At 37.4% G+C, this 25023-nt stretch overlaps 1 protein-coding gene across 1 annotated transcript in view; it reads right to left on the bottom strand.

The window, feature by feature from the left end:
• Positions 1-25023, bottom strand: part of SMC3 (structural maintenance of chromosomes 3) — a 450203-nt gene that overhangs the window by 252095 nt on the left and 173085 nt on the right. Inside the window, exon 14 of the mRNA XM_090391130.1 lies at positions 20084-20183. Coding sequence (XP_090247256.1) covers positions 20084-20183 — 100 coding nt within the window. The remainder of the gene's footprint in view (positions 1-20083; positions 20184-25023) is intronic.

The raw sequence follows: 25023 nt of genomic DNA, 5'->3' as shown, positions 1-25023 counted from the left end.
CAGGTATCTATCTGTATGTGTATGTTTTCTGAAGATTGAGATTTTTAAAGTATCAGACATTCTGGTATGTTTGATGTCAAGAAAGGCCAGACAGCCATTTACTTCAAGTTCGGTGGTAAACTTGATTTCGGGATGAAAGTTATTTAAATGATTTAGAAAAACTTGAAGGTTGTCTGTGCTGTGCTCCCAAATCAGGAAAACATCGTCTACATACCAGAGCCAAAGTTTAGGTTTCAGCATAGCAGAAGAAATGACTTTTTCTTCGAAATCTTCGAGATAAATGTTTCCTAGTACTGGAGACAGTGGCCAACCCACTATTTTGTTTGTAAATCTTGTCTTCAAATCTGAAGTAGCCTGAGTTAATACACTGTGAAAGTAAAGAGAACATCTTTTTTGAAATCTTGTTTCTAAGAAGGGTACGAACATCTTGGGTGGGTACATCAGTAAAGAGTGATAATACATCGAAGCTTGCCATGATATCTGAATTGTTGAGTTTGAGGTTTTTTTATCTTGGTAACAAAGTCAGCTGAATTTTTGATGAAAGAAGATTTCCCTGTGAGGCCTTTCAAGGAGGCAGCTTAAGGATTACAGTTGTATTTCCTTTGTCAGCTGGAAGGATGATAATATCTTTGTTTTTTTCTCAGTTGTTTAATGGCCAGTCTTTCACCAGGGGAAATGTTGTCTGTAGGGGGTTTTGCTTTGTTGATCGCAAAGATGGCTTCCATGCGAAATAAATTTGCATATTCAGTTGGTAGTAGAGAAGTAGCTTTTTTTGTTTTAGTGAGAAACAATTCTCTAGGAATTGATTTTGGAGAGAGAGAGAGAACGAAGTTGAGGCCTTTTGAAAGGATATTTTCTTCAATAGTGAAGATATGGGAAGATTTATTGACAAATACTTTTTTTTGAGCACGTGAGAATTAGTAGAGGAGGAGGATCATTCCTGTGCAAGTTTGAGAGAATTTAACTTATTAATAAGTTTAGATTTATTGATATTTTGTGTTCTCAAAGCAAAACGTATGCTTATTTCTTTAATGTTGTTCCATGACACATTGATGAACTAGAACGATGTTCTAGTTCATCAAGAACTCTGTTGTTGTAGAAGTGAAATGTTTTTACGGTCGTTTATTTACTTTTATGTTATCACACCTGACAAAGTCGGCATCCCGACAAAACTAGTTGTGTGGATATATTAAATTTACTTATTTCCTCATAATCTCAGAATCCAGTCATTAGATAATAGTCAACACATATATATATATATGTGTGTGTATATATATAACATTTAGGTAAGATTCTGTTGCCTATGCAACAAAAGTGCAGTATTACAAGAAATCAAGATATAATAATTTCTTCAATGTGCAACATTTTGTTTGGATATAATGGATTTTTTTTTTCTAAATTTAAAAACACATTAAGATTACACTATAGTTACATTTCAACAATTAAATATTTTTCTTTATAAATTTAAAAGATCATAGAACCCTATAAAAAATGTTCTTAGCTGGAACATTTCCTTCTGATATCACAATTGTACTCTAAGTAAAATTTATACAATTTTGATAAGAATATATCTTGAGTGCTCTGTGCAGATCCAGTCACAAACTGGACTATGTAAAGAAATAAAGAAATTTTTGCATAGATTTCCAATCAAATGCAAATATCTCTTATATATATAAATAGATGACCCCGTGTGGTGACCAGGGTTAAAGAATAGTCCCAATGTAGCCCATGCATGTCGTAAAAGGCGACTAAAATGGGTACCCAGTACCCGGGGGTATAGCCGGGTTCCTTCTTGTAAGGTTGGGCGCAGGGCTAACAACCCTGTCCTGTAAAAACTCATTTGTTAAGAAAGTCAAAAGGAAAATTAGCCAGACGTACTTCGGAACAACTTGGACAACAGAAAAAGGATTATGAATATTGGTTTGGAAGCTGGAATGTCTTGAGCCTGAACAGACGAGGAACATTGAAGAGAGTGTGTGAGGAACTACTGAAATAAAGGTGAGAAGACTGAGATGGCTAGGACATGTTCAGCGAATGGGAGATAATAGAGCCGTAAAAAAAGGTCTTCATGTCTGGACCAGGTGGATCTAGGTCCAGAGGACGACCGAAAAGGAGATGGCTTGACGATGTGGAGGATGATTTAAAGAAAATGAGAGTAAAGAACTGGAGGAGCAAGACACAGAATCGTGAAGAATGGAAAGCTATCCTGAGACAGGCCCAGGTCCTAAATGGACTGTAATGCCAAGGAGTAGTAGTAGTAGTAGTATATAAATAGATGAGGATGTTTTTTTTGGAAATTTATTTACACTTGCATAAAACAAACAGCTTAGTTCTTACACTATAATATTATCCTCTTAAATAAGCATGATAAAAGTCTTCAGTTTTTAACCAAATTAATTAATTGCACTGACAAATTTTGGGGTGTTTAAGGGTCTAAGCTGGAAGGAGTCCTGCATGCATCCTTTTCAGGACTATGACCAGGGCTTCTAACCTAATGTCCAATCCTCACTTCCTGTAGTGCATCCTGTTAGGTATCTACCTAGATACTGAATGAACAACGATGAGCTGGCATTTTGGGATTTGGCCAACAAAACTGAATTCTTATTGGCTGGATTCTTAAAAACTGAATTCTTATTTACATGTCATTGCAGAATTCATGCTGGCTGGGGCATTACCTGGTTAAACAAGGCCCCATTGTTTTCATTAGATAACCAGGGCGAACAGCACAATGTCGGTTACTGGAAAAAATTAGAAATACAGTAAAACCCCGAAGTTATGCGGTAGGTGGGACCAAGAAAAAGCCCGTAAGTCGAATTTGTGTAACTCGCGGTATAATTTTGCATGTAATTTACATATACAAACATACAATTGGGACCAAAGGTTTACAAAAACATCTATTTTTTTAAAAAATATAATCATAATTGTAGCTTTTGGTACATAAAAAAAAAGAAAGTTATTTCGATGTCGATGGTTTCATAAAATCTAATAGATTTTATGAAACACAACACAAAGTTTGTTACAAATGCAAGAGAACCACAACCCGGTGTAACAGTGGGGCTAGTATAAGTAATTGCAGCGTACAACACACAAGATGATGTGTTTGCTATTTGACCACATGGCCCAGACACATTGAATACATTTTTAGTGCATCTAAATAGCCAACACCCTAAAATTCACTTTAGAATAGAACTAGAAGCCAATGACTGCCTGCCCATCCTGGACACACTGATCACAACGTCTCAAAGAAGGTTCCTTATCATTTTCGGTTTATAGAAAACCCACACATACAGGGAGATACTTACACAAACAATCACACCATCACCCTTCTCAACAATATGGTATCTTAAAAACACTAACCAACAGAGCTAGAGAAATCTGTTCCAATGACATTGATCTCACTGCTGAACTTTCTCACCTACGTCACACCTTCTTATAATCCCCATAAGATAGATAACATACTAAATGCTACTCAGAAATCCTCTCTATCTACCACAGAAGACTAAAACAAAACTGTCACCATTCCATACATTAAAGGCACATCTGAAAAGATATCTAGGGTGTTTAACAAACACCAACTGCACACCATATTTAAACCTTATGTGAAATTAGCAACTTTCATCCCTTCACCTAAGGACAAATGCACTCCTTTATCATCCAGGAGTCTTTGAAGTGCCCTGTTTTTGCCATCAAGCCTACTACGGACAGACAGGAAGAACGGTGGACATCCACTTCAGTGAACACAAAAAATATCGACACGTTCGCTATGGCAAGTCGGATCTGGCAGACCATGCTTTGGATACCCCAGCACACAGGATCAATTGGAAAAAAACAAAAGTACTGCACAACAGTTTCTACAAGTCAGAGAGGTTGTTCCTGGAATCAACAGAAGCCTTAAAACATACTCCAAACCTTAACAAGTATGGCTGTAAAAATCTACCAAAGATTTGGGAGACAGTCATCCTAAGACCAAATTAATATTAATTACTTTTATTTTATTTTCAAACTTTCTAAGACTATTATTTGGACTACTATTTCAAAACTTTGAACTACTTTTTTTTTTTTTTTAAACCTACATGGCGCCCTATTAGGACTTTAGTCGTGTGTTGCATGCTGCAATTACTTATACTAGCCCCACTGTTACACCGGATTGTGGCTGTCTTGCATTTGTAACAAACTTTGAGTTGTGTGCTCTGAAGATGCTGTATATAATACCAGCAAAATATTAGCTTTTAAGTTAATAAACAGTTATTTTCTTATCCATCTGTGTTCATATCAATAGCGTTAAATCTATTACAACATGTCTGATGAACACATTAGCCTATCCACACGTTTAAATATAAAATGTTATATTCAGGCAATAATAATCAGGGAAAAGAAGGCGTAACTATATTATTTAACACTAAATATGAGGATAATCCTCTTGAATGGCAGGCAATATTAAAAAGAGTGATGTGGGTTCTACCAAGGAAGAAAAGGAGGAATTTTTTGAGACATTAGAAAAGGCAGCTGGCAATGAAGCAGGAAAAGTTGGTCCATGTTAAGATCTAAACAGCAGTGTAGGAAATAATCACTAACATACAGAAATATTCAGAGCTAATAAAAATGGTAAATGCATGCTGGATTTCTGTTCAAGACATGGATTAATGTTACTAACAGTATGTTCTAACATAAAATTGTGCACAAATTCACATGGAGAGAAGATGCAAGAAATAAGCAAAGTCTCATTGACGATGTTATAGTTGATAGCAATGTTTTCCCACAAGTTTCAGGACACAAGGATATAAAAAGAGAATTTGAAATAGGAACTAGCCGCTATCTCATTTTGAACAGTATACAAATGAATCTCACATTGAAAAGAAGAGTGTATAAGAAAGTTTTAAAACAAATCAAAGTTGAGCAGCTTTCAGAGGTAAATTGTAGACTCAAATACACAAACACCATTCCAGAAAAAAATGAAAGAGTATGAAATAAAGACTTAAACCTTGCATATTCAGGGGAAAACTCAGAAGAAAACATTGATGGATTCAACCAGAGAAGCATATGGTGAGGTTGTCTGTAAGGACAGAAAAATTAGAACTTCATGCTGGACTCAATAAGTTAAAGAGGCAGTCACAGAAAAGAAGAAAGCATATCAAAAGTACCTGTCAAGTAAGTCAGCTTATGCTCTTAGAGAAGACACAAAAAATGTATGAAAGCGAAACAATGTGTAAAACTAGATAAACAAAAGTCATGGGAAGACTTTGTAAGAACAAAGAAAATAAATATTAGTAAAGTGGCAAAATATTCTAGAGGGTATTAAATAACCTTAGAAATGGAGGAAATTCCACTAAAGAATACTGTAAAAGGAATCACAGATGATAAAGATGACATAAAAATTGAAGCTATCATCATCTTCAAATTCCTGCCATGTACCCTCAAGGGGTGTACAGGATATGATAGTATTACATGAAAAATTTACATCATTACTAACTTCCTATCTATAATTTTCCTCCAAATCATCCTGTTACTTGTCAAAACTCCAACATTATCAGATCTTACATTTTTATCGTCTAAGGCACTTTGTACTGTATCAATCCTATATCTTGGTCTTCTTCTGGGTCGTTTTCCTGCCAACCTGGCAGAGAACACTTGTTTGGATAATCTTTCCTCACCCATTCTGTTTAAGTGACCATACCACCTGAGATTAGCTCTGCTAACACATTCCTGGATGCTGACAATGTCAAGTTCTTTCCTAATATCCTCGTTTTTAATATGATATTGCCATTGATGCCATCTATTCACGCCTCTAATCTTTCTCAGGACTCTCATATCTGCGGTCTCTAGTCTTTGGTCAAGTGTTTTACTTCTGACTCAGCTCTCAGATCGATAAGTTAAACCTGGTTTGAACACTGTTCTGTATACAGCTAATTTAGTGTTACGACTAATTTCTCTCTTATTCCATATGAATTTATTCAATTGATTTCCTGCCATTCCAGCTTTGTTGATTCTGTTGTCTATTTCCCTATTTATTTTACCATCTTCACTAAAAATTGTGCCTAAGTAGCTGAAATGTTTCGCTTGTTCCGAAGGATATCCATTGACAACACATTTCACATTTTCAACGATTCTGCTTATTTTCACTGTCTTTGTCTTTTTATTGCTGACCTTCATACCATATCTATTACAACAGTTATTCAATTTAGTCAGGGAATCTTGCAGACTTGTAGCAGATTTATTTAGAAGTATAACATCATCTGCATAAAGATATCACGTTTAATACCACTTTCCTTCATAATGTGATCTATATAGATAATGAATAACAGAGGGAATAATGTACATCCTTGCCCGACACCAGATTTAACATTATACCATCTTCCTGTACTTACTTCAATTCTAACTGCTCACTTACAACTCAAATAAAGACTAACTACTGCTTTATATAATGCCCCATTGACACCATATAGCTGTAGAGTTTTGAATAGTTTCTCTCTTGACATCTTGTCATATGCCTTTTCCAGATCTACAAAACTTATTTACAGATCTTTGTTATATTCCCATGATTTCTCAACTATTTGTCGTAAAGTGAAGATCTGATCCTGACAGCCTCTATTTGGCCTGAATCCAGCTTGTTCTTCACCAAGCTTTTCTACCACAATTCTTCTCAACCGTTTCTCAAGTATACTTGCATAAATCTTTCCAGGCACACTCAGTAGAGAAATACACCTGTAATTCTCACATTCAGTTTTATTTCCCTTTTTATACATGGGAACAATGAAAGCTCTGCTCCAATCATCGGGAATTTGTCCTTCTGTCCAGGACTTCTGAACTATGCAGTGCAGCCAGTGTAAGACTTTTATACCGCCATACTTCAGCATTTCTGGTCGAATATCATTTACTCCTACTGCCTTTCCACATTTCAAGCCTTTGATAGCTTTTTTTTTCTACTTCAAGTATGGATATGTATTCCTGACTGTATGCTTGTTGAGAGTGTTTTTTATCACTGTGCTATCACTGCTTGTTTCATTTAGCAATTTTTCAAAGTAATTACTCCATACTTCAAGGATATCTTTTTTCTCCCATTTTCATGTCACCTTTATCATCTTTAAGTCCTTTTACAGCACTCTTTCCTCCATTTCTAAGCTTCTTCAACAACCTCCAGAATATTTTGCCACCTTCTTGATATTTATTTTCTATGTTCTTGCCAAAGTCCTCCCATGACTTTTGTTTAGCAGTTTTAGACAGTGTTTAGTTCTCTTACTGTCTCTGTATTCTCTAAGAGCACAAGCTCACTTATTTGCCTGGAACTTTTGATATGCTTTCTTCTTTTTCTTCACTGCCTCTTTAACTTCCTGTGTCCACCATGGAGTTCTGATTTTCCTATCCTTGCAGACAACCTCACCACATGACTCTCTAGATGAATCAATCAGTGTTTTCTTCAAGACTTGCCACTGAATCTCCAAGGTTTGGTTCCTGTTCTCAAATTCTTTAATTTTTTCTTCTGAACTGTAGACTAAAATTGTGTATTTTAGTCTACAGTTCACTTCTGAGAGCTGCTCAACTTTTATTCGCTTTAAAACTTTCTTACATGTTATTCTTTTCAATATGAAATTCAATTTTATCTTGCTCAAGACTAAATAGGGATCACTTCCAATTTCAAATCCTCTGTACACTCTGGTGTCCTGTACCAGGAAGAAAACATCACTATCAACAATAACATAGTCAATGAGACTTTTCTTATTCCTTGCCTCTTCTCTCCATGTGAATTTGTGCACATTTTTATGTTGGAACATGGCGTTAGTAATAATTATTCCATATCCTGATCAAAAATCCAACAAGTATTTGCCATTATTATTAGCTTTGCTCTTTTCTCCAAATTTTCCCAAAATATTTTTGTATGTCTCACAATTATTTCCTACTCTGCTATTTAGATCCTCAACAAGGACCAACTTTTCCTTTTTCATTGTGTCAGTTGCTTTTTCTAAAGCGTCAAAAAATTCCTCCACTTCTAAATTAGTAGAACCTTCTGTGGGACCATAGGCACAAATAAGTCTCATTGTCCAGTTCCCCAGTTTGATATTTGCCCACATCACTCTACTTGAGACTGACTGCCATTCAAGAAGATTAGCCTCATATTTAGTGTTGAATACTATGGCTACTCCTTCTTTTCCTTGATTGTCATTGCCTGAATATAATATTTTGTATTTATTGCTCAGAAAGATCACACCAGTTTTTGTCTTTTTTGTTTCGGTCATCCCTATTATGTCGATCTGGTACTTATCTAATTCCTCAGCTAGCTCCATTTCTTGGCCATTCAAGCTTCTTATGTTAATAATACCGATCTTTAACTCTGGTGATGTTAAGTTGGGGTTTGTTTTCAGATTTGTTCAAGTAGCTGACTTTTTGCTGTTTCCCCTGGTTCCCCGGCAAAAACAATGGGGAGCCTTGTTTAACCAGGCGACACCCCAGCTGGCATGAAATTTTGTTATGTTGTACCATCATTTTGTATTTTGGTTTAACCAATAAGAATACAATTTGGTCAGCTAAATCCCAAATTGCCAGCCCATCCTCGTTTGTTCAGTATCCAGGTAGATACGCAACAGGGTGCATCATGAGAAGGTGAGGATTGGACATTAGGTTAGAAGCCCTGGTCGGTTCTCCGCATTCCTTTAAAGGCTATGTGGAGGTCTCCTCTCAGTTATACAGCTTTGACCCTTAAGCACCCCAGCAACTGAATTCCTTTTTCTCTGATTCCTTTTGCAGTATTCTTTCCTCCATTTCTAAGATTTTTCATATCCTCCAGAATATTTTGTCACCCTGTACCCATGACTGCATTCCTGTTGGGCGATTTCTACAACTGTGCTGAAAATGCTTGCTAAATGAAAGTGTCAGCACAGTGGTAGAAAATACCAAACAGGAGTACATATCCATACTTGAAATAGAAAAAGCTCAAAAACCTGAAATGTGGAAAGGCAGCTGGAGTAAATGAAATTCTACCAGAATATGGAGGTATATTCTCAAAGGGTCAAATATGAGGGCATAAAAGTTTTACAGTGGCTGAACTGCATAATTCAGAAGGTCTGGTCAAAGGGTCGAATTCTAGACGACTGGAGTAGAGCGCACAAAGTACTCCGCTATAAAAATGGAAATAAAACTGAATTTGAGAATTACAGGTGTATTTCACTACTTTAAAAACATTTCAGCTCAGTGTTCCTGGTAGGATTCATGCACATATGTTTAAGAAATGGCTAAGAAAAATTGTGGAAGGGAAGCTTGATGAAGAATAAGCTGTATTCAAGCTAAACAGTGGTTGTCAGGATCAGATTTTCACTTTAAGACAAATAGGTGAGAAATCTTGGGAATATAACAAGGATTTGTATTTAAGTTTTATTGATCTGGAAAAGACATATGACAAGGTAGCAAGAGGAAAGTAAAATGTCTTCAAAATGCTAGTTATATAGTGTAAATGGGACATTATATCAAAGCAATACATAGTCTCTATTTAAGCTGTAAGTCAGTACTTAGAATTCAACGAATTTCAGGAAATGGTTTGATGTAAAATCATTTGTGTGAGAAAGATGCACCTTATTTCCACTGTTATTTATTCATTATATGTATGGATTACATTATAAAGGAAAGTGGTATTAAATCCAATTTAATACTGGCAATGTTAATCTTAGTTCTTAACTTCATAGAGATGATGTTATACTTCTGAATAAATCCAGTACAAATCTGCAAGATTCCCTGACTAAATTGAATAACTGTTGTAATAAATTTGATAAGAAAATCAGCAATAAAAAGACAAAAACAATGAAATCAACTTTATCCTGAAAGGTGAACTTAAAGAACAAATAAAACATTTCAGCCCTATTTAGCCACAATTTTTAATGAAAATGGTAAATTAAATATGGAAATAGACAACAGAACTAGTAAAGCTGGTATGGTGAAGAGCCAAATGGATAAATTTATGGAATTAATGGAATAAATGAGAAATTAGCCAAAACACCAAAACAGCAGTATACAAGACAGTGCTAAAACCAGTTTTAAGTTATGAACCCAACTCTCAGAGTTGGGTCAAAAATAAAGTACTTGATCAAGGATTAGAAATCTGAGAAAAGTTAGGGACCTGAATGAACAGGTGAAATCAATGGCAGAGTTATATTAAAACACAAAGACATTAGAAAGAAACTTTACATTTCTGGCACATAAGTACGTGCGAGCATGGGTAATCTAAGTATGATCACTTTACCATAATGGTTAGCAAAACATGTTTTTGGTGCCAAGATGGCAAGAAAAAGACCTGAAGGAAGATCAAGATCTAGATGGATTGATTCAGTGAGAAGTGCCTTTGAAGAATGAAATATTAGATACGATAATATTGCAGTGTGACAAGTAATAGACTAATTTGAAGGAAAATTGTTGACAAGAGATTAATAATAATATAAACTTAATCATGTATTGAGCATTAGCTTGACCATTCTTCGAGCAATTCATTTGTGACCCAGATCATTTTATTTGAACACCATAATACTGGAAGAGTGCTTTTGGAATAGCTCTTAAGAGTCAAAGTTTTGTAAATGAGATTCACTTCTCATTACAGTCCCTAAATCCACATAATGTTAAGAGACATTTCATGTTGCACATCAGACATCTTATGTGTGTCTAGTGATAACTATATATAGCTATAGATGTTGCAGTCTTCATGACACTTTATAATTCATTGTTCTGCTACAGTGTTTCTCAATGTGTGGTACGCATACCCTGGGGGGGCGTGCAATTTTTGCCTAGGCATAATTAAATGAGTCGTTATATTTTTCAACAAACAGTGCAATTAGAGACAACCAGGATAAAATGGCACTAACTAATGAATCATATCCCCCCCCCCATCTCCAAAAGAAACTGCTGTATAGACCAAGCAAAACCATATGTTGCCAGTGGAACATATGGTTTTGCTTGACACCACCCCCGTCGTTAACGTGTTAAAACTAAGAAACATATAGTGAATGTGTTTCAGATATGGAATTCAGTTGAAGGGAATTAGCATTTCAACTCAACTGTTGACATGTTAATTTGTCTTTGGTTCGCGCGATCTTTTGTTAATACCGCACCAATCATATGCAGTTCTTTGCTGCTCTAGGTATCTCAAGTCTTGTAAATTACTGGTAATTTTTGCTTGAAATAATGGGAAAGAAGATGATGCTATTTGAGTAGATGACTTTGACGATGCACACAAAGAAACTGTTCTCAATGCCAAAAGTAGTGATAGTGAGTAGGAGCTTCTTGGTGAGTCTCACCATTTTCAGTTTTTTTTATGAAAACTTTAGTTTCCGAAAATTCCTGCACGTATCTCTCAACACGATTTTTTAGCTTTGATTTTGGGAAAGAAGTTACAGTTATATTCGAGTAAATACAGTATTTTTTTTTAGCTTTCAAATTCTAACGTATGGTTCATTGGTTAAAGATTGGATTTATAAAACCCCCAAAAGAGAGCAATCTAGCAAATACAAGTAGCTATAAGCAACAAGGAAACGTTGATATTGCATCTGAATCAAATGAAATTGATGAGTGTGTCGTCTGACATCTCTAGAGAACCATAATTTAGAAATAAATCATATTTTTTGTTAACATGAACATATAAATTCAAATAAAATAAATATTTTATTTTATTTGAATTTATTCATTTTAATTAATTATTTTTTTAATTAATAATTTGATTAATAAGTTGCATGTAACAAGTTTTGAAAGCAACAATGGTTTTGCTGCTGCAATAATGTACTGTGACTTGATATTTCAATGCAATAAATATCAACAAGAACCTCTCAGAATGTTCAGAAACACAATGTTTGAGAATGTTTTTGTAACACTCTAAAATGCATTCTGCCTTGATTATGTAACAAACTGCTGCTCTAATGTGATGAATAACTATTAATGTGAGATGTAATAATTATAGTTGCCTTTATAATCAATATTTTATAATCAACAAAGATCTGTATTTAAGTTTTGTAGATCTGGAAAAGGCATATGACAAGGTGCTAAGAAAGAAGCTATTCAAAACGCTACAGTTGTATGGCATCAATGGGGCATTATATCAAGCAATACTTAGTCTTTATTTGAGTTGTAAGTCAGCAGTTAGAATTGAAGGAAGTACAGAAAGATGGTTTAATGTTAATGGGCGGTACAGGCTCCAGGAGGCCAGACCCCCTTCCCCCCCTTCGAGTTTTCAAAATTCAAGGAGAACCGGCCTACCAGTCTGGAATTCGAGGAGTTGGGCACTGTAGGCGCAAGGTGGGGATGGAACCCTCCTTTCGAGTTCTTCAAAATTCGTACTCACTAAAGTGGGTCCCTCTCCTCAGGAAGCTCACTTTAGTGAGTAAGGGCATGGCAAACCCGTGGCCTGATGCTGGACCATGCCTTACTTCATGTAATATACATCTGTTATATTATCTGTAGACTGGTCCCTCCTCCCTTGCTTCTTTCTTTCTTCTCTTCTTGCTCCTTCCCCCGAATGCTATTAGAGTATTCGAGGGAAATCTTTCCTATTTTGCTGTGTCATTTCGTCTTGTGCTAACAGGACATTATCAAACATTGTAACATGATCAGGCCATCAAAAAATGTTCATACCGCATTGTCCGTCGCGCGGGTTACCAAGGGACGCGTTTGGGTTTTAGGCAGAGGGAGACCCGTTTGAAAAATGTTACAGTCTCCCTTAGACACCACTCCATAGCACTCTGCTAGAGGAAACTCCATCAATGGGCCCGCTACCTGTTTGGGGAGGTGTTTAGGGGCAGCGCAAAGAAATGGTTCTGCAAAAAGACGGAAATGGCAACAACAGCAGCACCAGACTATGGCTTTAGGCAACTGGAGCATCTTCTCTCTGACAGGGAAGGAGTTGGAACTGGTCGAGGAAGCCAAGCGCTACCGGCTAGACTTAGTCGGGCTTTCTTCGACCAAGAGGAGAGGCTCTGGAACTGTCAACTTGGATAATGGGTGGAAGCTCTACTACTCTGGTGTGAGTTCGACAATGTCTGCTCAGGCGGGTGTGGGGATACTCACAAGCCCCCAGCTGTCAGACTGTGTTGCTGAGTGGATCCCATTGGGGGGGGGAGTATGTGTGTTAAGGCTTCAGATGAAAAACCATGATTTGGCTGTGGTGCAAGTCTATGCACCTAATCTGGAGTCAGAATACTCTGCCTTCCTAGAGGAAGTGGATACTGCTTTTGACAGGGTGGCAGACATGAAATCAGTCCTGCTAATGGGTGACTTCAATGCACATGTTGGAACAGATGACCAGACATGGATGGGTGTGGTTGGGAGAAACGGCACCCCTGACCTTAACCCAAATGGGTTGAAATTACTGGACTTCTGCTGTACTAACAGCTTGTCCATAACGAATACCTTCTTCCAGCACCGAGAAGTCGATAAGTATACCTGGTACAGGGATACTCTAGAACAAAGGTCTCTGATTGACTTCTTTATAGTCTAAGCAGACCTATTTTCCTCAGTGTTGGACGTTCGTGTGAGAAGAGGGGCAGAACTGTCAACTGACCACCTTGTTGTGTGCACTCCATGGCTTCAGAAACCAGATGCTACCATCAACGTTGGTAGGCCTAAGCAGCTACACTGCGTGAAATGGGAGACATTGGAAAATGAGGCTGCGAGGAAGAATTTTGCAGATGACATTTCCTCCAGGTTCAAAGAGATTCCCAAGCATACTGCAGATGTTGAGGAGGAGTGGAAGCTGTTCAGAACAGCTGTCACTGCCTCTGCACTCTTATGATGTGGCAACAGGCAGTGAGAAAAGGACACCTTGGTGAAACCAAGAAGTCCAAAAAACTGTCTGGGCAAAAAAGGAGTCCTACCTAACATGGCTTAGGGTCAGGTCACCTGAGATGCTTTTGCGGTATGCCGAGGCACAAAAAGCTGCTGCTGAGGCAGTAAAGACAGCAAAGCAGAAGGCTTGAGAATCCTTTGGAGAAAGATATGACTCATCCTATGCAAATGCAAATAAAGTATGCTGGCAGACCATCAGCTGCCTTCGAGGGAGGAAATCGAGCACAGCAAGGGCAATTAAGGCCTCTGATGGTGCACTTTTAACAACCGAGAAGGATACCCTCCACAGATGGAGGAAATACTTTGAGAGCCTTCTTAACCTGGGTGGCCCAGCAGTTGTGGACACCCAAGAGGTGCAGATCGGGGCAATGACTAGTCACACAGCAGAAGAAGTCCATTTAGCAATAAAATCGCTAAAATCAGGCAATGCTGCTGGGGATGATGAAATTCGGCCAGAAATGCTAAAAGCCTTAAATCGAGACGGTGTTCTCTGTCTGACTCGAGTGTGTCAGGCTGATTGGATATCTGGGCAAGCACCAAAGCAATGGCAGAAAGGCATAATAATACCAGTCTTCAAGAAGGGAGACCAGAAGGGATTGCAGTAACTATCGTGGCATCTCTCTGCTCAACCTGCCTGGGAAAGTGTATGCTAGGTGCATGGAAAGAAGGTGCAGGAGCATAGTTGAGTCAAAGTTCCGGGAAGAGCAATGTGACTTTTGTCCTGGTAGAAGCACAACTGACCAAATCTTCACTTTAAGGCAAGTCTTTGAGAAATCTTGGGAATATGCCAAGAATGTCTACACATGTTTTGTAGACTTGGAGAAGGCATATGACCTGGTTCCTCGGGATAAGCTTTGGCAAGTAGTACAGTACAGGTGAACGGAGTGGATGGCCAACTATTAGCTGCCATCAAGTCTTTGTATGAATGCCCAGAGTTTTGTGTCAGGGTAAACAGCACCAAGTCTGAACCTTTCACAGTCTCCATTGGCCTCTGCTAAGGGTGTGTTCTGTCACCCCCTCCTTTTCATAATATTTATGGACTGGATTGATAGGTACAGCCGAGGCAGTGAGTGTGTCAGAATTGGAAGATGTAGCATTGGACGTCTGCTTTTAGCAGATGACCTAGTTCTGCTTAGCTCTTCCACAGATGACCTCCAGCAGATCCTGGATAGGTGTGTAGCTGATTGTGCAGACGCCGGAATGAAGATCAGCGGCCAAAACTGAAACATTTGTGGTATGAAGACAACCATTCCAGTGCACTCTACGTGTAAGTGGAGTCCCAATGAGGCAGGTGGAGAAGTTTAAATACCTTGGGTCCATATTCATGAATGATAGAAAATCGGATGTAGAGCTAGATACTCGAACTGGCTTAGCAAGTTCAATATTGCAGGAGCTTGGCCGTTCGGTAGTATTGAAGCGGGAGTTAAGCCAGAGGGCAAAGCTAGCTGTCTTCAATACAGTCTATGTCCCCTTCCTCACCTATGGTCATGAGAGTTGGGTAATGATTGAAAGAATGCAGACATGAATCCATGCAGCTGAAATGAAGTTCCTTCAAGGGGTTGCGGAGCTGACAAGACTCAACAGAGTCAGAAGCTCTGCAATTCGGGAAACCCTCAATACTCAACTGCTGCTTCTCTGTGTTGAGAGATCACAGTTATGTTGGTACGGGCACCTGGTCAGAATGCCACAAGAGAGGCTCCCTCACCAGGCCCTCTTTGCCCAAGTCAGAGGGTGGGAGGCCACGTGGAAGGCCAATGACTCGCTGGATAGATTATATCCATCCAAAACCTTGGGTGGACACGTTTTGGAATCCCACCAGAACACCTGAGCTTGGTAGCAGAGGATCGTGACCATTAGAAGTTCCTCTTGCAGCTGATGCCCCCACAACCCAATTAGGAAAGGTGGGCCTTGAAGATGTATGTATGTATGTCATCATCATCATCAAATTCCTGCCACGTACCCTCAATGGGGTGTACAGGATATGATAGTACAACATGAAAAAAATTACATCATTACTAACTTCCTATCTACAATTTTCGTCCAAATCAGTCTGTTACTTGTTAAGACTCCAATATTATCAGATCTTATATTTCTGTCGTCTAAGGCACTTTGTACTGTATCAATCCATCTATATCTTTGTCTTCCTCTGGGTCATTTTGCTGCCAACCTGGCAGAGAACACTTGTTTTGCTAATCTTTCTTCGCCCATTCTGTTTAAGTGACCATACCTCCTGAGATTAGCTCTTCTAACACATTCCTGGATGCTGACAATGTCAAGTTCTTTCCTAATATCCTTGTTTTTAATATGATATTGCCATTGATGCCATCTATTCACACCTACAATCTTTCTCAGGACGCTCATATCTGCGGTCTCTAGTCTTTGGACAAGTGTTTTAGTTCTGACCCAGCTCTCAGATCCATAAGTTAAAATTGGTTTGAACACTGTCTTGTATACAGCTAATTTAGTGTTCTGACTAATTTCTCTCTTATTCCATATGAATTTATTCAATTGACTTCATACCATACCAGCTTTGCTGATTCTGTTGTCTATTTTTATATTTAATTTACAATCTTCAGTAAAAATCGTGCCTAAGTAGCTGAAATGTTTCACGTGTTCCACAGGTTCTCCATTCACAACACAGTTGACATTTTCAATGATTCTGCCTATTTTCATTGTCGTTGTCTTTTTATTGCAACCTTCATTCCATATCTATTACAACAATTATTCAATTTAGTCAGAGAATCTTGCAGACTTCTAGCGGATTTATGTAGAAGTATAACATCGTCCGCATAAAGCAAAGAGCTGACATTAACATCTCCAATTTTGATATCATGTTTAATACCATTTTCCTTCATAATGTGATCCATATAGATAATGAATAACAGAGGGGATAATGTACATCCTTGTCTCATACCAGATTTAACATTAAACCACCTTCCTGTACTTCCTTCAATTCTAACTGCTCACTTACAACTCAAATAAAGACTAATTACTGCTTTATATAATGCTCCATTGACACCATACAGCTGTAGAGTTTTGAATAGCTTCTCTCTTGACCTTGTCATATGCCTTTTCCAAATCGACAAAACTTAAATACAGATCTCTGTTATATTCGCATGCATTCTCGACTATTTGTCGTAAAGTGAAGATCTGATCCTGACAGCCTCTATTTGGCCTGAATCCAGCTTGTTCTTCACCAAGCTTTTCTTCCACAATTATTCTCAACCGTTTCTCAAGTATACTTGCATAGATCTTGTCAGGAACACTCAGTAGGGAAATACTTCTGTAATTCTCACATTCAGTTTTATTTCCCTTTTTATATATGGGTACTATGAGAGCTCTACTCCAATCATCGGGAATTCGTCCCTGTGTCCAGGATTTCTGAACTATGCAGTGCAGCAAGTGTAAGACTCTTATACCACCATACTTCAGCATTTCTGGTCGAATATCATCAACTCCTGCTGCCTTTCCACATTTCAAGCCTTTGATGGCTTTTTCTACTTCAAGTATGGATATGTATTCCTGACTGCATGCCTGGTCAGTGTTTTTTACCACTGTGCTGTCATCACTGCTTGTTTCTATAATAAGTTTAGTTTAATCCTTTATCCAAGTGTGAGCAAACAAAGTTTGCACCTGAAAGTATCTTCAGGACTGGGAAAGGTAGTGCAAAACCAGGCAACTCGTTGCAAAGGTGGAGAAAGCTCTCATTACTCCTATCTCAGTATCTCCCATAATGTTAAGCACATCTCCTTGCGGATATGTGTAATGCTATGCATTAAGGCAAGGGCCACTACCCATATCGGTTTCGACCTTTATTGAGGACTCGCGAGTGGGAGCCAGGCCCAGTAGTGGAGAAACAAAGGCAGAAGCAATGAGAGGTCATCCTAACCTATAGGAGTTGCCAAAGGGTGAGCAACCTTATTATTAAATTACTCCGGATTCAGAGAAAGATGTTGAGAGTTTATTTTTCACTTGGTTAGACTATAATAAGTTTAGTTTAATCCTTTATCCAAGTGTGAGCAAACAAAGTTTGCACCTCAAAGTATCTTCAGGACTGGGAAAAGGTAGTGCAACACCAGGCAACTCGTTGCAAAGGTGGAGAAAGCTCACATTAATCCTATTTGCATTTGCATTATGGGAGAGATACTAAGATAGGAGTAATGAGAGCTTTCTCCACCTTTGCAACGAGTTGCCTGGTGTTGCACTACCTTTCCCCAGTCCTGAAGATACTTATGCAAACTTTGTTTGCTCACACTTGGATAAAGGATTAAACTAAACTTATCATAGTCTAACCAAGTGAAAAATAAACTCCCAACTGCTTGTTTCATTTAGCAGTTTTTCAAAGTAATTACTCCATATTCAAGGATATCTTTTTCTTCCGCTTTCATGTCACCTTTATCATCTCTAACTCCTTTTACAGTACTCTTTTCTCCATTCCTAAGCTTCTTCAACAACCTCCAGAATATTTTGCCACCTTCTTGATATTTATTTTCTATATTCTTGCCAAAGTCTCCTCCCATGCCTTTTGTTTAGCTAGTTTTACAGTGTTTAGCAATCTTGCATTTGTCTCTGTATTCTCTAAGAGCACAAGCTGACTTATTTCACAGGAACTTTTGATATGCTTTCTTCTTTTCCTTCACTGCCTCTTTAACTTCCTGTGTCCACCAGGGAGTTCTGATTTTTTTATCCTTGCAGACAACCTCACCACATGCCTCTCTGGCAGAATCAATCAATGTTTTCTTCAGATTTTGCCACTGAATCTCCAAGGTTTGATTCCTGTTCTCAAACTCTTTCATTTTTTCTTCAATAATCCTTGTGTATTTTAGTCTACACTTCACATCTGAGAGCTGCTCAACTTTTATTCACTTTAAACCTTTCTTACATGTTATTCTTTTCAATATGAAATTCAATTTTATCCTGCTCAAGACTAAATAGTGATCACTTCCAATTTCAAATCCTCTGTACACTCTGGTGTCCTGCACAAGGGAGAAAACATCACTTCCAACAAAGCATAGTCAATGAGAATTTTCTTATTCCTTGCCTCTTCTGTCCATGTGAATTTGTGCACATTTTTATGTTGGAACATGGTGTTAGTAATAACCAGTCCATGTCCTGAGCAGAAATCCAACAGATATTTGCTATTATTATTAGTTTTGCTCTTTTCTTCAAATTTTCCCAAAATATTTTTGTATGTCTCACAATCATTTCCTACTCTGCTATTTAGATCCCCAACAAGGACCAACTTTTCCTTTTTCATTGTGTCAGTTGCTTTTTCTAAAGCCTCAAAAAATTCCTCCACTTCTACCTTAGTAGAACCTTCTGTGGGACCATAGGCACAAATAAGTCTCATTGTCCAATTCCAAATTCTCATATTTGCCCACATTACTCTACTTGAGACTGACTCCCATTCAAGAAGATTAGCCTCGTATTTTGTGTTGAATACTATGGCTACTCCTTCTTTTCCTTGATTGTCATTGCCTGAATATAACATTTTGTATTTATTGCTCAGAAAGATCTCTCCAGTTTTTTTTTTTTTTTGTTTCAGTCACCCCTATTATGCTGATCTGGTACTTATCTAATTCCTCCATTAACTCCATATCTTTGCCATTCAGGCTTCTTATGTTGATAGTACCGATCTTTAGCTCTGGTGATGTTGAGTTGGGGTATGTTTTCAGATTTATTCCAGTAGCTCACTTTTCGCCCTGATTCCCTGGCGAAAACAACGGGGGCCTTGTTTAACCGGGCGACATGAAATTTTGTCATGTCGTACCATCATTTTTTTTTATTATTTTGGTTTAACCAATAAGAATACAATTTGGTCAGCTAAATCCCAAATTGCCAGCCCATCCTCGTTCGTTCAGTATCCAAGTAGATACCCAACAGGGTGGACCACGAGAAGGTGAGGATTGGACATTAGGTCAGAAGTTCTGGTCGGTTCTCCGTATTCCTTTAAAGGCTATGTGGAGGTCTCCTCTCAGTTATACAGCTTTGACTCTTAAGCACCCCATGTATGTATGTATATATACTTATTTTTTTTTTTTTAGGAAGGGGGGAGAATCTTTTACATGAAGGAAGCATATTTCAATATTTTAACTTGCAGACTAACCATCAGGGAATTCTCATAAGCATCATTTTGCAACCATGAACAAAATGCTGGAAGACAGAGTTTGAAGCATTTGCAGAGAAAATGTAAACAGAGACTGAATGAACACATAAGTTTTGTCATGTAAAAAATAAGAAAAAATTTATATTTTTATTTCAACATAAGAATACATACCTTTCCTGTCATTGAACGCAATGCTTGATCTTTCTTCGATAATTCTTCCTTCAACATGGCTAAATTCTGCTGCATAGCATTCTCTTGTCTCCAAAGTTCACTGTGTGAAATTGAAAGTACATATTTATAATACTGAAAATTAGAGAAAAAAAGTATCAGGATAAATGTCAAAAATATCTTTATTTGTTGTTAAAGTATATTCATCCTTCCCCCCCCGTCACACACATTATTGAGGATAGACATTAATGGCAAATAAGTGAAGGTCATATGAGAAAGGGATGAGATATGAGTTTGTATATCATATTTCTACCTGTTAATACTGTAATCTTAAATATATGTATAAAAAAGAATAAACTTAACAAAAAATTATGTGTATTTTTGATGAGATGCTGCAAGATGCATAGCATCTCATCAACAAGTTAAATCAGATTTAACTTTCTTCTGAGAGACACACTTTTATATATCTTAACAAGAGAAAATTACTAAATGAGAATCAATCAAAGGAAATAATGTCTTTTAATTTCATTTTCCTTATTAAAATGTTTAATTTGGTGGTATATAAAAGATATAAGGGTCTGTTTATTTTTCAGTGAACTGAAAGAATGATGGGATGAAAGAGGAAGTTATTCAAATAGTGGCATTGTTTATAAATTTAAAACAATTTACTGGCTTAGTTGCTGATAGCACTTCTACCATCGTAGAATGCTCACAGTTAAGATTTAACTGTGGGTATGAATAACTGTGAATGTGTAAAAGTGATAAATAATTTCATCATCTGGTGTGAGACAATTACCCTGCTGACTGAAGGCCTGAAATGGTTCAAAAAAAAAGAGTTCCATGTTTGGTCTTGAGAGCAGGAATTTCAGATTATCCAAATCTTAGATCACTTACTGGTACTAACGTATGATATATCAACAATGATATATGGATGGGATGCTTAAGGGTCAAAGCTGTATAACTGAGAGGAGACCTCCACATAACCTTTAAAGGAATGCGGAGAACCGACCAAGGCTTCTGGCCTAATGTCCAATCCTCGCCTTCTCGTGGTGCACCCAGTTGAGTACCTACCTGGATACTGAACGAACGAGGATGGGCTGGCAATTTGGGATTTAGCCGACCAAATTGTATTCTTATTGTTTTAAATCAAAACACAAAATGATGGTACAACATGACAAAATTTCATGAAGGCTGAGGCGTCGCCAGGTTAAACAAGTCCCCCGTTGTTTTCACCAGGGAATCAGGGCGAACACCGAAAAGTCAGCTACTGGAACAAACCTGAAAACACACCCCAACTCAACATCACCAGAGCTAAAGATCGGTACTATCAACATAAGAAGCTTGAATGGCCAAGAAATGGAGCTAGCTGAAGAATTAGATAAGTACCAGATTGACATAATAGGGGTGACCGAAACAAAAAAGACAAAAACTGGCGAGATCTTTCTGAGCAATAAATACAAAATGTTATATTCAGGCAATGACAATCAAGGAAAAGAAGGAGTAGCCATAGTATTCAACACAAAATACGAGGCTAATCTTCTAGAATGGAAGTCAGTCTCAAGTAGAGTAATGTGGGCAAATATGAGAATGGGGAACTGGACAATGAGACTTATTTGTGCCTATGGTCCCACAGAAGGTTCTACTAAGGTAGAAGTGGAGGTTTTTGAGGATTTAGAAAAAGCAACTGACACAATGAAAAAGGAAAAGTTGGTCCTTGTTGGGGATCTAAATAGCAGAGTAGGAAATGATTGTGAGACATACAAAAATATTTTGGGAAAATTTCGAGAAAAGAGAAAAACTAATAATAATGGCAAATATATGTTGGATTTCTGCTCAGGACATGGACTGGTTATTACTAACACCATGTTCCAACATAAAAATGTGCACAAATTCACATGGACAGAAGAGGCAAGGAATAAGAAAATTCTCATTGACTATGCTTTGTTGGAAGTGATGTTTTCTCCCTGGTGCAGGACACCAGAGTGTACAGAGGATTTGAAATTGGAAGTGATCACTATTTAGTCTTGAGCAGGATAAAATTGTATTTCATATTGAAAAGAATGATATGTAAAAAATTTTTAAAGCGAATAAAAGTTGAGCAGCTCTCAGATGTGAATTGTAGACTAAAATACACAAAGATTATTCAAGGAAAACTAAAAGAGTTTGAGAACAGGAACCAAACCTTGAAGATTCAGTGGCAAGCCTTGAAGAAAACACTGATTGATTCAGCTAGAGAGGCATGTGGCGAAGTTGTCTGCAAGGAGAGAAAAATTAGAACTCCATGATGGACACAGTACCAGTGAAGGAAAAGAAGACAGCATATCAAAAGTTCCTGGCAAATAAGTCAGCTTGTGCTCTTAGAGAATACAGAGACAAATGTAAGAAAGCTAAACACTGTGTAAAACTAGCTAAACAAAAGTCATGGGAGGACTTTGGCAAGAACACAGAAAATAAATATCAAGAAGGTGGCAAAATATTCTGGAGGTTGTTGAAGAAGCTTAGGAATGGAGGAAAGAGTGCTGTAAAAGGAGTTAGAGATGATAAAGGTGAAATGAAAACAGGAGAAAAAGATATCCTTGAAGCATGGAGTAATTACTTTGAAAATTTGCTAAATGAAACAAGCAGTGATGACAGCACAGTGATAAAAAACACTGACAAGGCATGCAGTCAGGAATACATATCCATACTTGAAGTAGAAAAAGCCATCAAAGGCTTGAAATGTGGAAAAGCAGCAGGAGTAGATGATATTCGACCAGAAATGCTGAAGTATGGTGGTATAAAAGTCTTACAGTGGCTGCACTGCATAGTTCAGAATGCCTGGACAGAGGGACGAATTCCCAATGATTGGAGTAGAGCTCTCATAGTACCTATATATAAAAAGGGAAATAAAACTGAATGTGAGAATTACAGAGGTATATCCCTATTGAGTGTTCCTGGTAAGATATATGCAAGTATACTTGAGAAACGGTTGAGAAGAATTGTGGAAGAAAAGCTTGGTGAAGAACAAGCTGGATTCAGGTCAAATAGAGGCTGTCAGGATCAGATCTTCACTTTACGACAAATAGTCGAGAAAGCATGGGAATATAACAGAGATCTGTATTTAAGTTTTGTCGATTTGGAAAAGGCATATGACAAGGTGTCAAGAGAGAGAGAAGCTATTCAATACGCGACAGTTATATGGTGTCAATGGGGCTTTATATCAAACAATACTTCATCTTTATTTGAGTTGTAAGTCAGCAGTTAGAATTGAAGGAAGTACAGGAAGATGGTTTAATGTTAAATCTGGTGTGAGACAAGGATGTACATTACCCGCTCTGTTATTCATCATCTATATGGATCACATTATGAAGGAAAGTGGTATTAAACATGATATCAAAATTGGAGATGTTAATGTCAGCTCTTTGCTTTATGCGGACGATGTTATACTTCTAAATAAATCCGCCAGAATTCTGCAAGATTCTCTGACTAAATTGAATAACTGTTGTAATAGATATGGTATGAAGGTCGCAATAAAAAGACAAAGATAATGAAAACAGGCAGAATCATTGAAAATGTTAACTGTGTTGTGAATGGAGAAACTGGAACAAGTGAAACATTTCAGCTACTTAGGCACGATTTTTAGTGAAGATGGTAAATTAAATATGGAAATAGACAACAGAATCAACAAAGCTGGTATGGTAGAAAGTCAATTGAATAAATTCATGTGGAATAAGAGAGAAATTAGTCAAAACACTAAATTAGCTGTATACAAGACAGTGTTCAAACCAGTTTTAACTTATGGATCTGAGAGCTGGGCCAGAAGTAAAACACTTGACCAAAGACTAGAGACTGCAGATGTGAGAGTCCTGAAGATATTAGGAAAGAACTTGACATTGTCAGCATCCAGGAATACGTTAGCAGAGCTAATCTCAGGTGGCATGGTCACTTAAACAGAATGGACGAGGAAAGATTAGCAAAACAAGTGTTCCCTGCCAGGTTGGCAGGAAAACGACCCAGTGGAAGACCAAGATATAGGTGGATTGATACGGTACAAAGTGCCTTAGATGATAGAAATATAAGATCTGGTAATGTTGGAGTCTTGACAAGTAACAGACTGATTTGGAGGAAAATTGTAGATAGGAAGTTAGTAATGATGTAAATTTTTCATGTAGTACTATCACATCCTGTACACCCCTTGAGGGTACATGGCAGGAATTTGATGATGATGATGATGATTATATGGATGGAATTCAAACTTCTTTTTTTTTTTTTTTTTTAAATTTTCATCTTTTCATGACTTCATTTTACAACATGCAAAAAAAACAGAGAACCCATTTTTATCTACATTTACATATCTGTTCTTGAAAGAAGAGATAAAAGTGTTGAATCCATAAAATAAATGAAATATTTTGTTTCATTTAAGTATTATCATCGTCATCATTGTCATCAAATTCACGACATGCACCCTAAAGGGATGTACAGGATATTATGATTGTACTATATGAAGAACTTACATCATTAATAACTTCCTATCAATAATTTTCCTCCAAATCAATCTGTTATCTGTCAAGACAAAAACATTATCAGGACTTATATTTCTGTCTTCTAAGGCACTTTTTTTTTTTTTTACTGTATCAATCCACATATATCTTGGTCTTTTTCCTGCCAATGGGCAGAGAATGCTTGTTTTGCTAATCTTTCCTCTCTCATTCTGTTTAAGTGATCATACCACTTCTGTTTAATATGATGCCATCCCTTCACGCCCTTAATCTTTCTAAGGACTCTCATATCTATTGGTCTCTAGTCTTCGGTGAAGTGTTTTATTTCTAACCCAGCTCTCAGATCCATAAGCTAAAATTGGTTTAAACTCTGTCTTGTATACAACTAATTTAGTTTTTGACTAATTTCTCTCTTATTCCAATTTATTCAGTTGACTTCCTACCATACCAGCTTTGCTGATTCTT

The sequence above is a fragment of the Typopeltis vanoorti genome, chromosome 4, assembly GCF_054136105.1.
Source record: "Typopeltis vanoorti isolate ZY-2024b chromosome 4, IOZ_Tvanoo_1.0, whole genome shotgun sequence".
NCBI lineage: Eukaryota > Metazoa > Arthropoda > Arachnida > Uropygi > Thelyphonidae > Typopeltis > Typopeltis vanoorti.
Note: the sequence above shows the minus strand (reverse complement) of the source record. Positions and strands in the feature narration are given on the sequence as shown.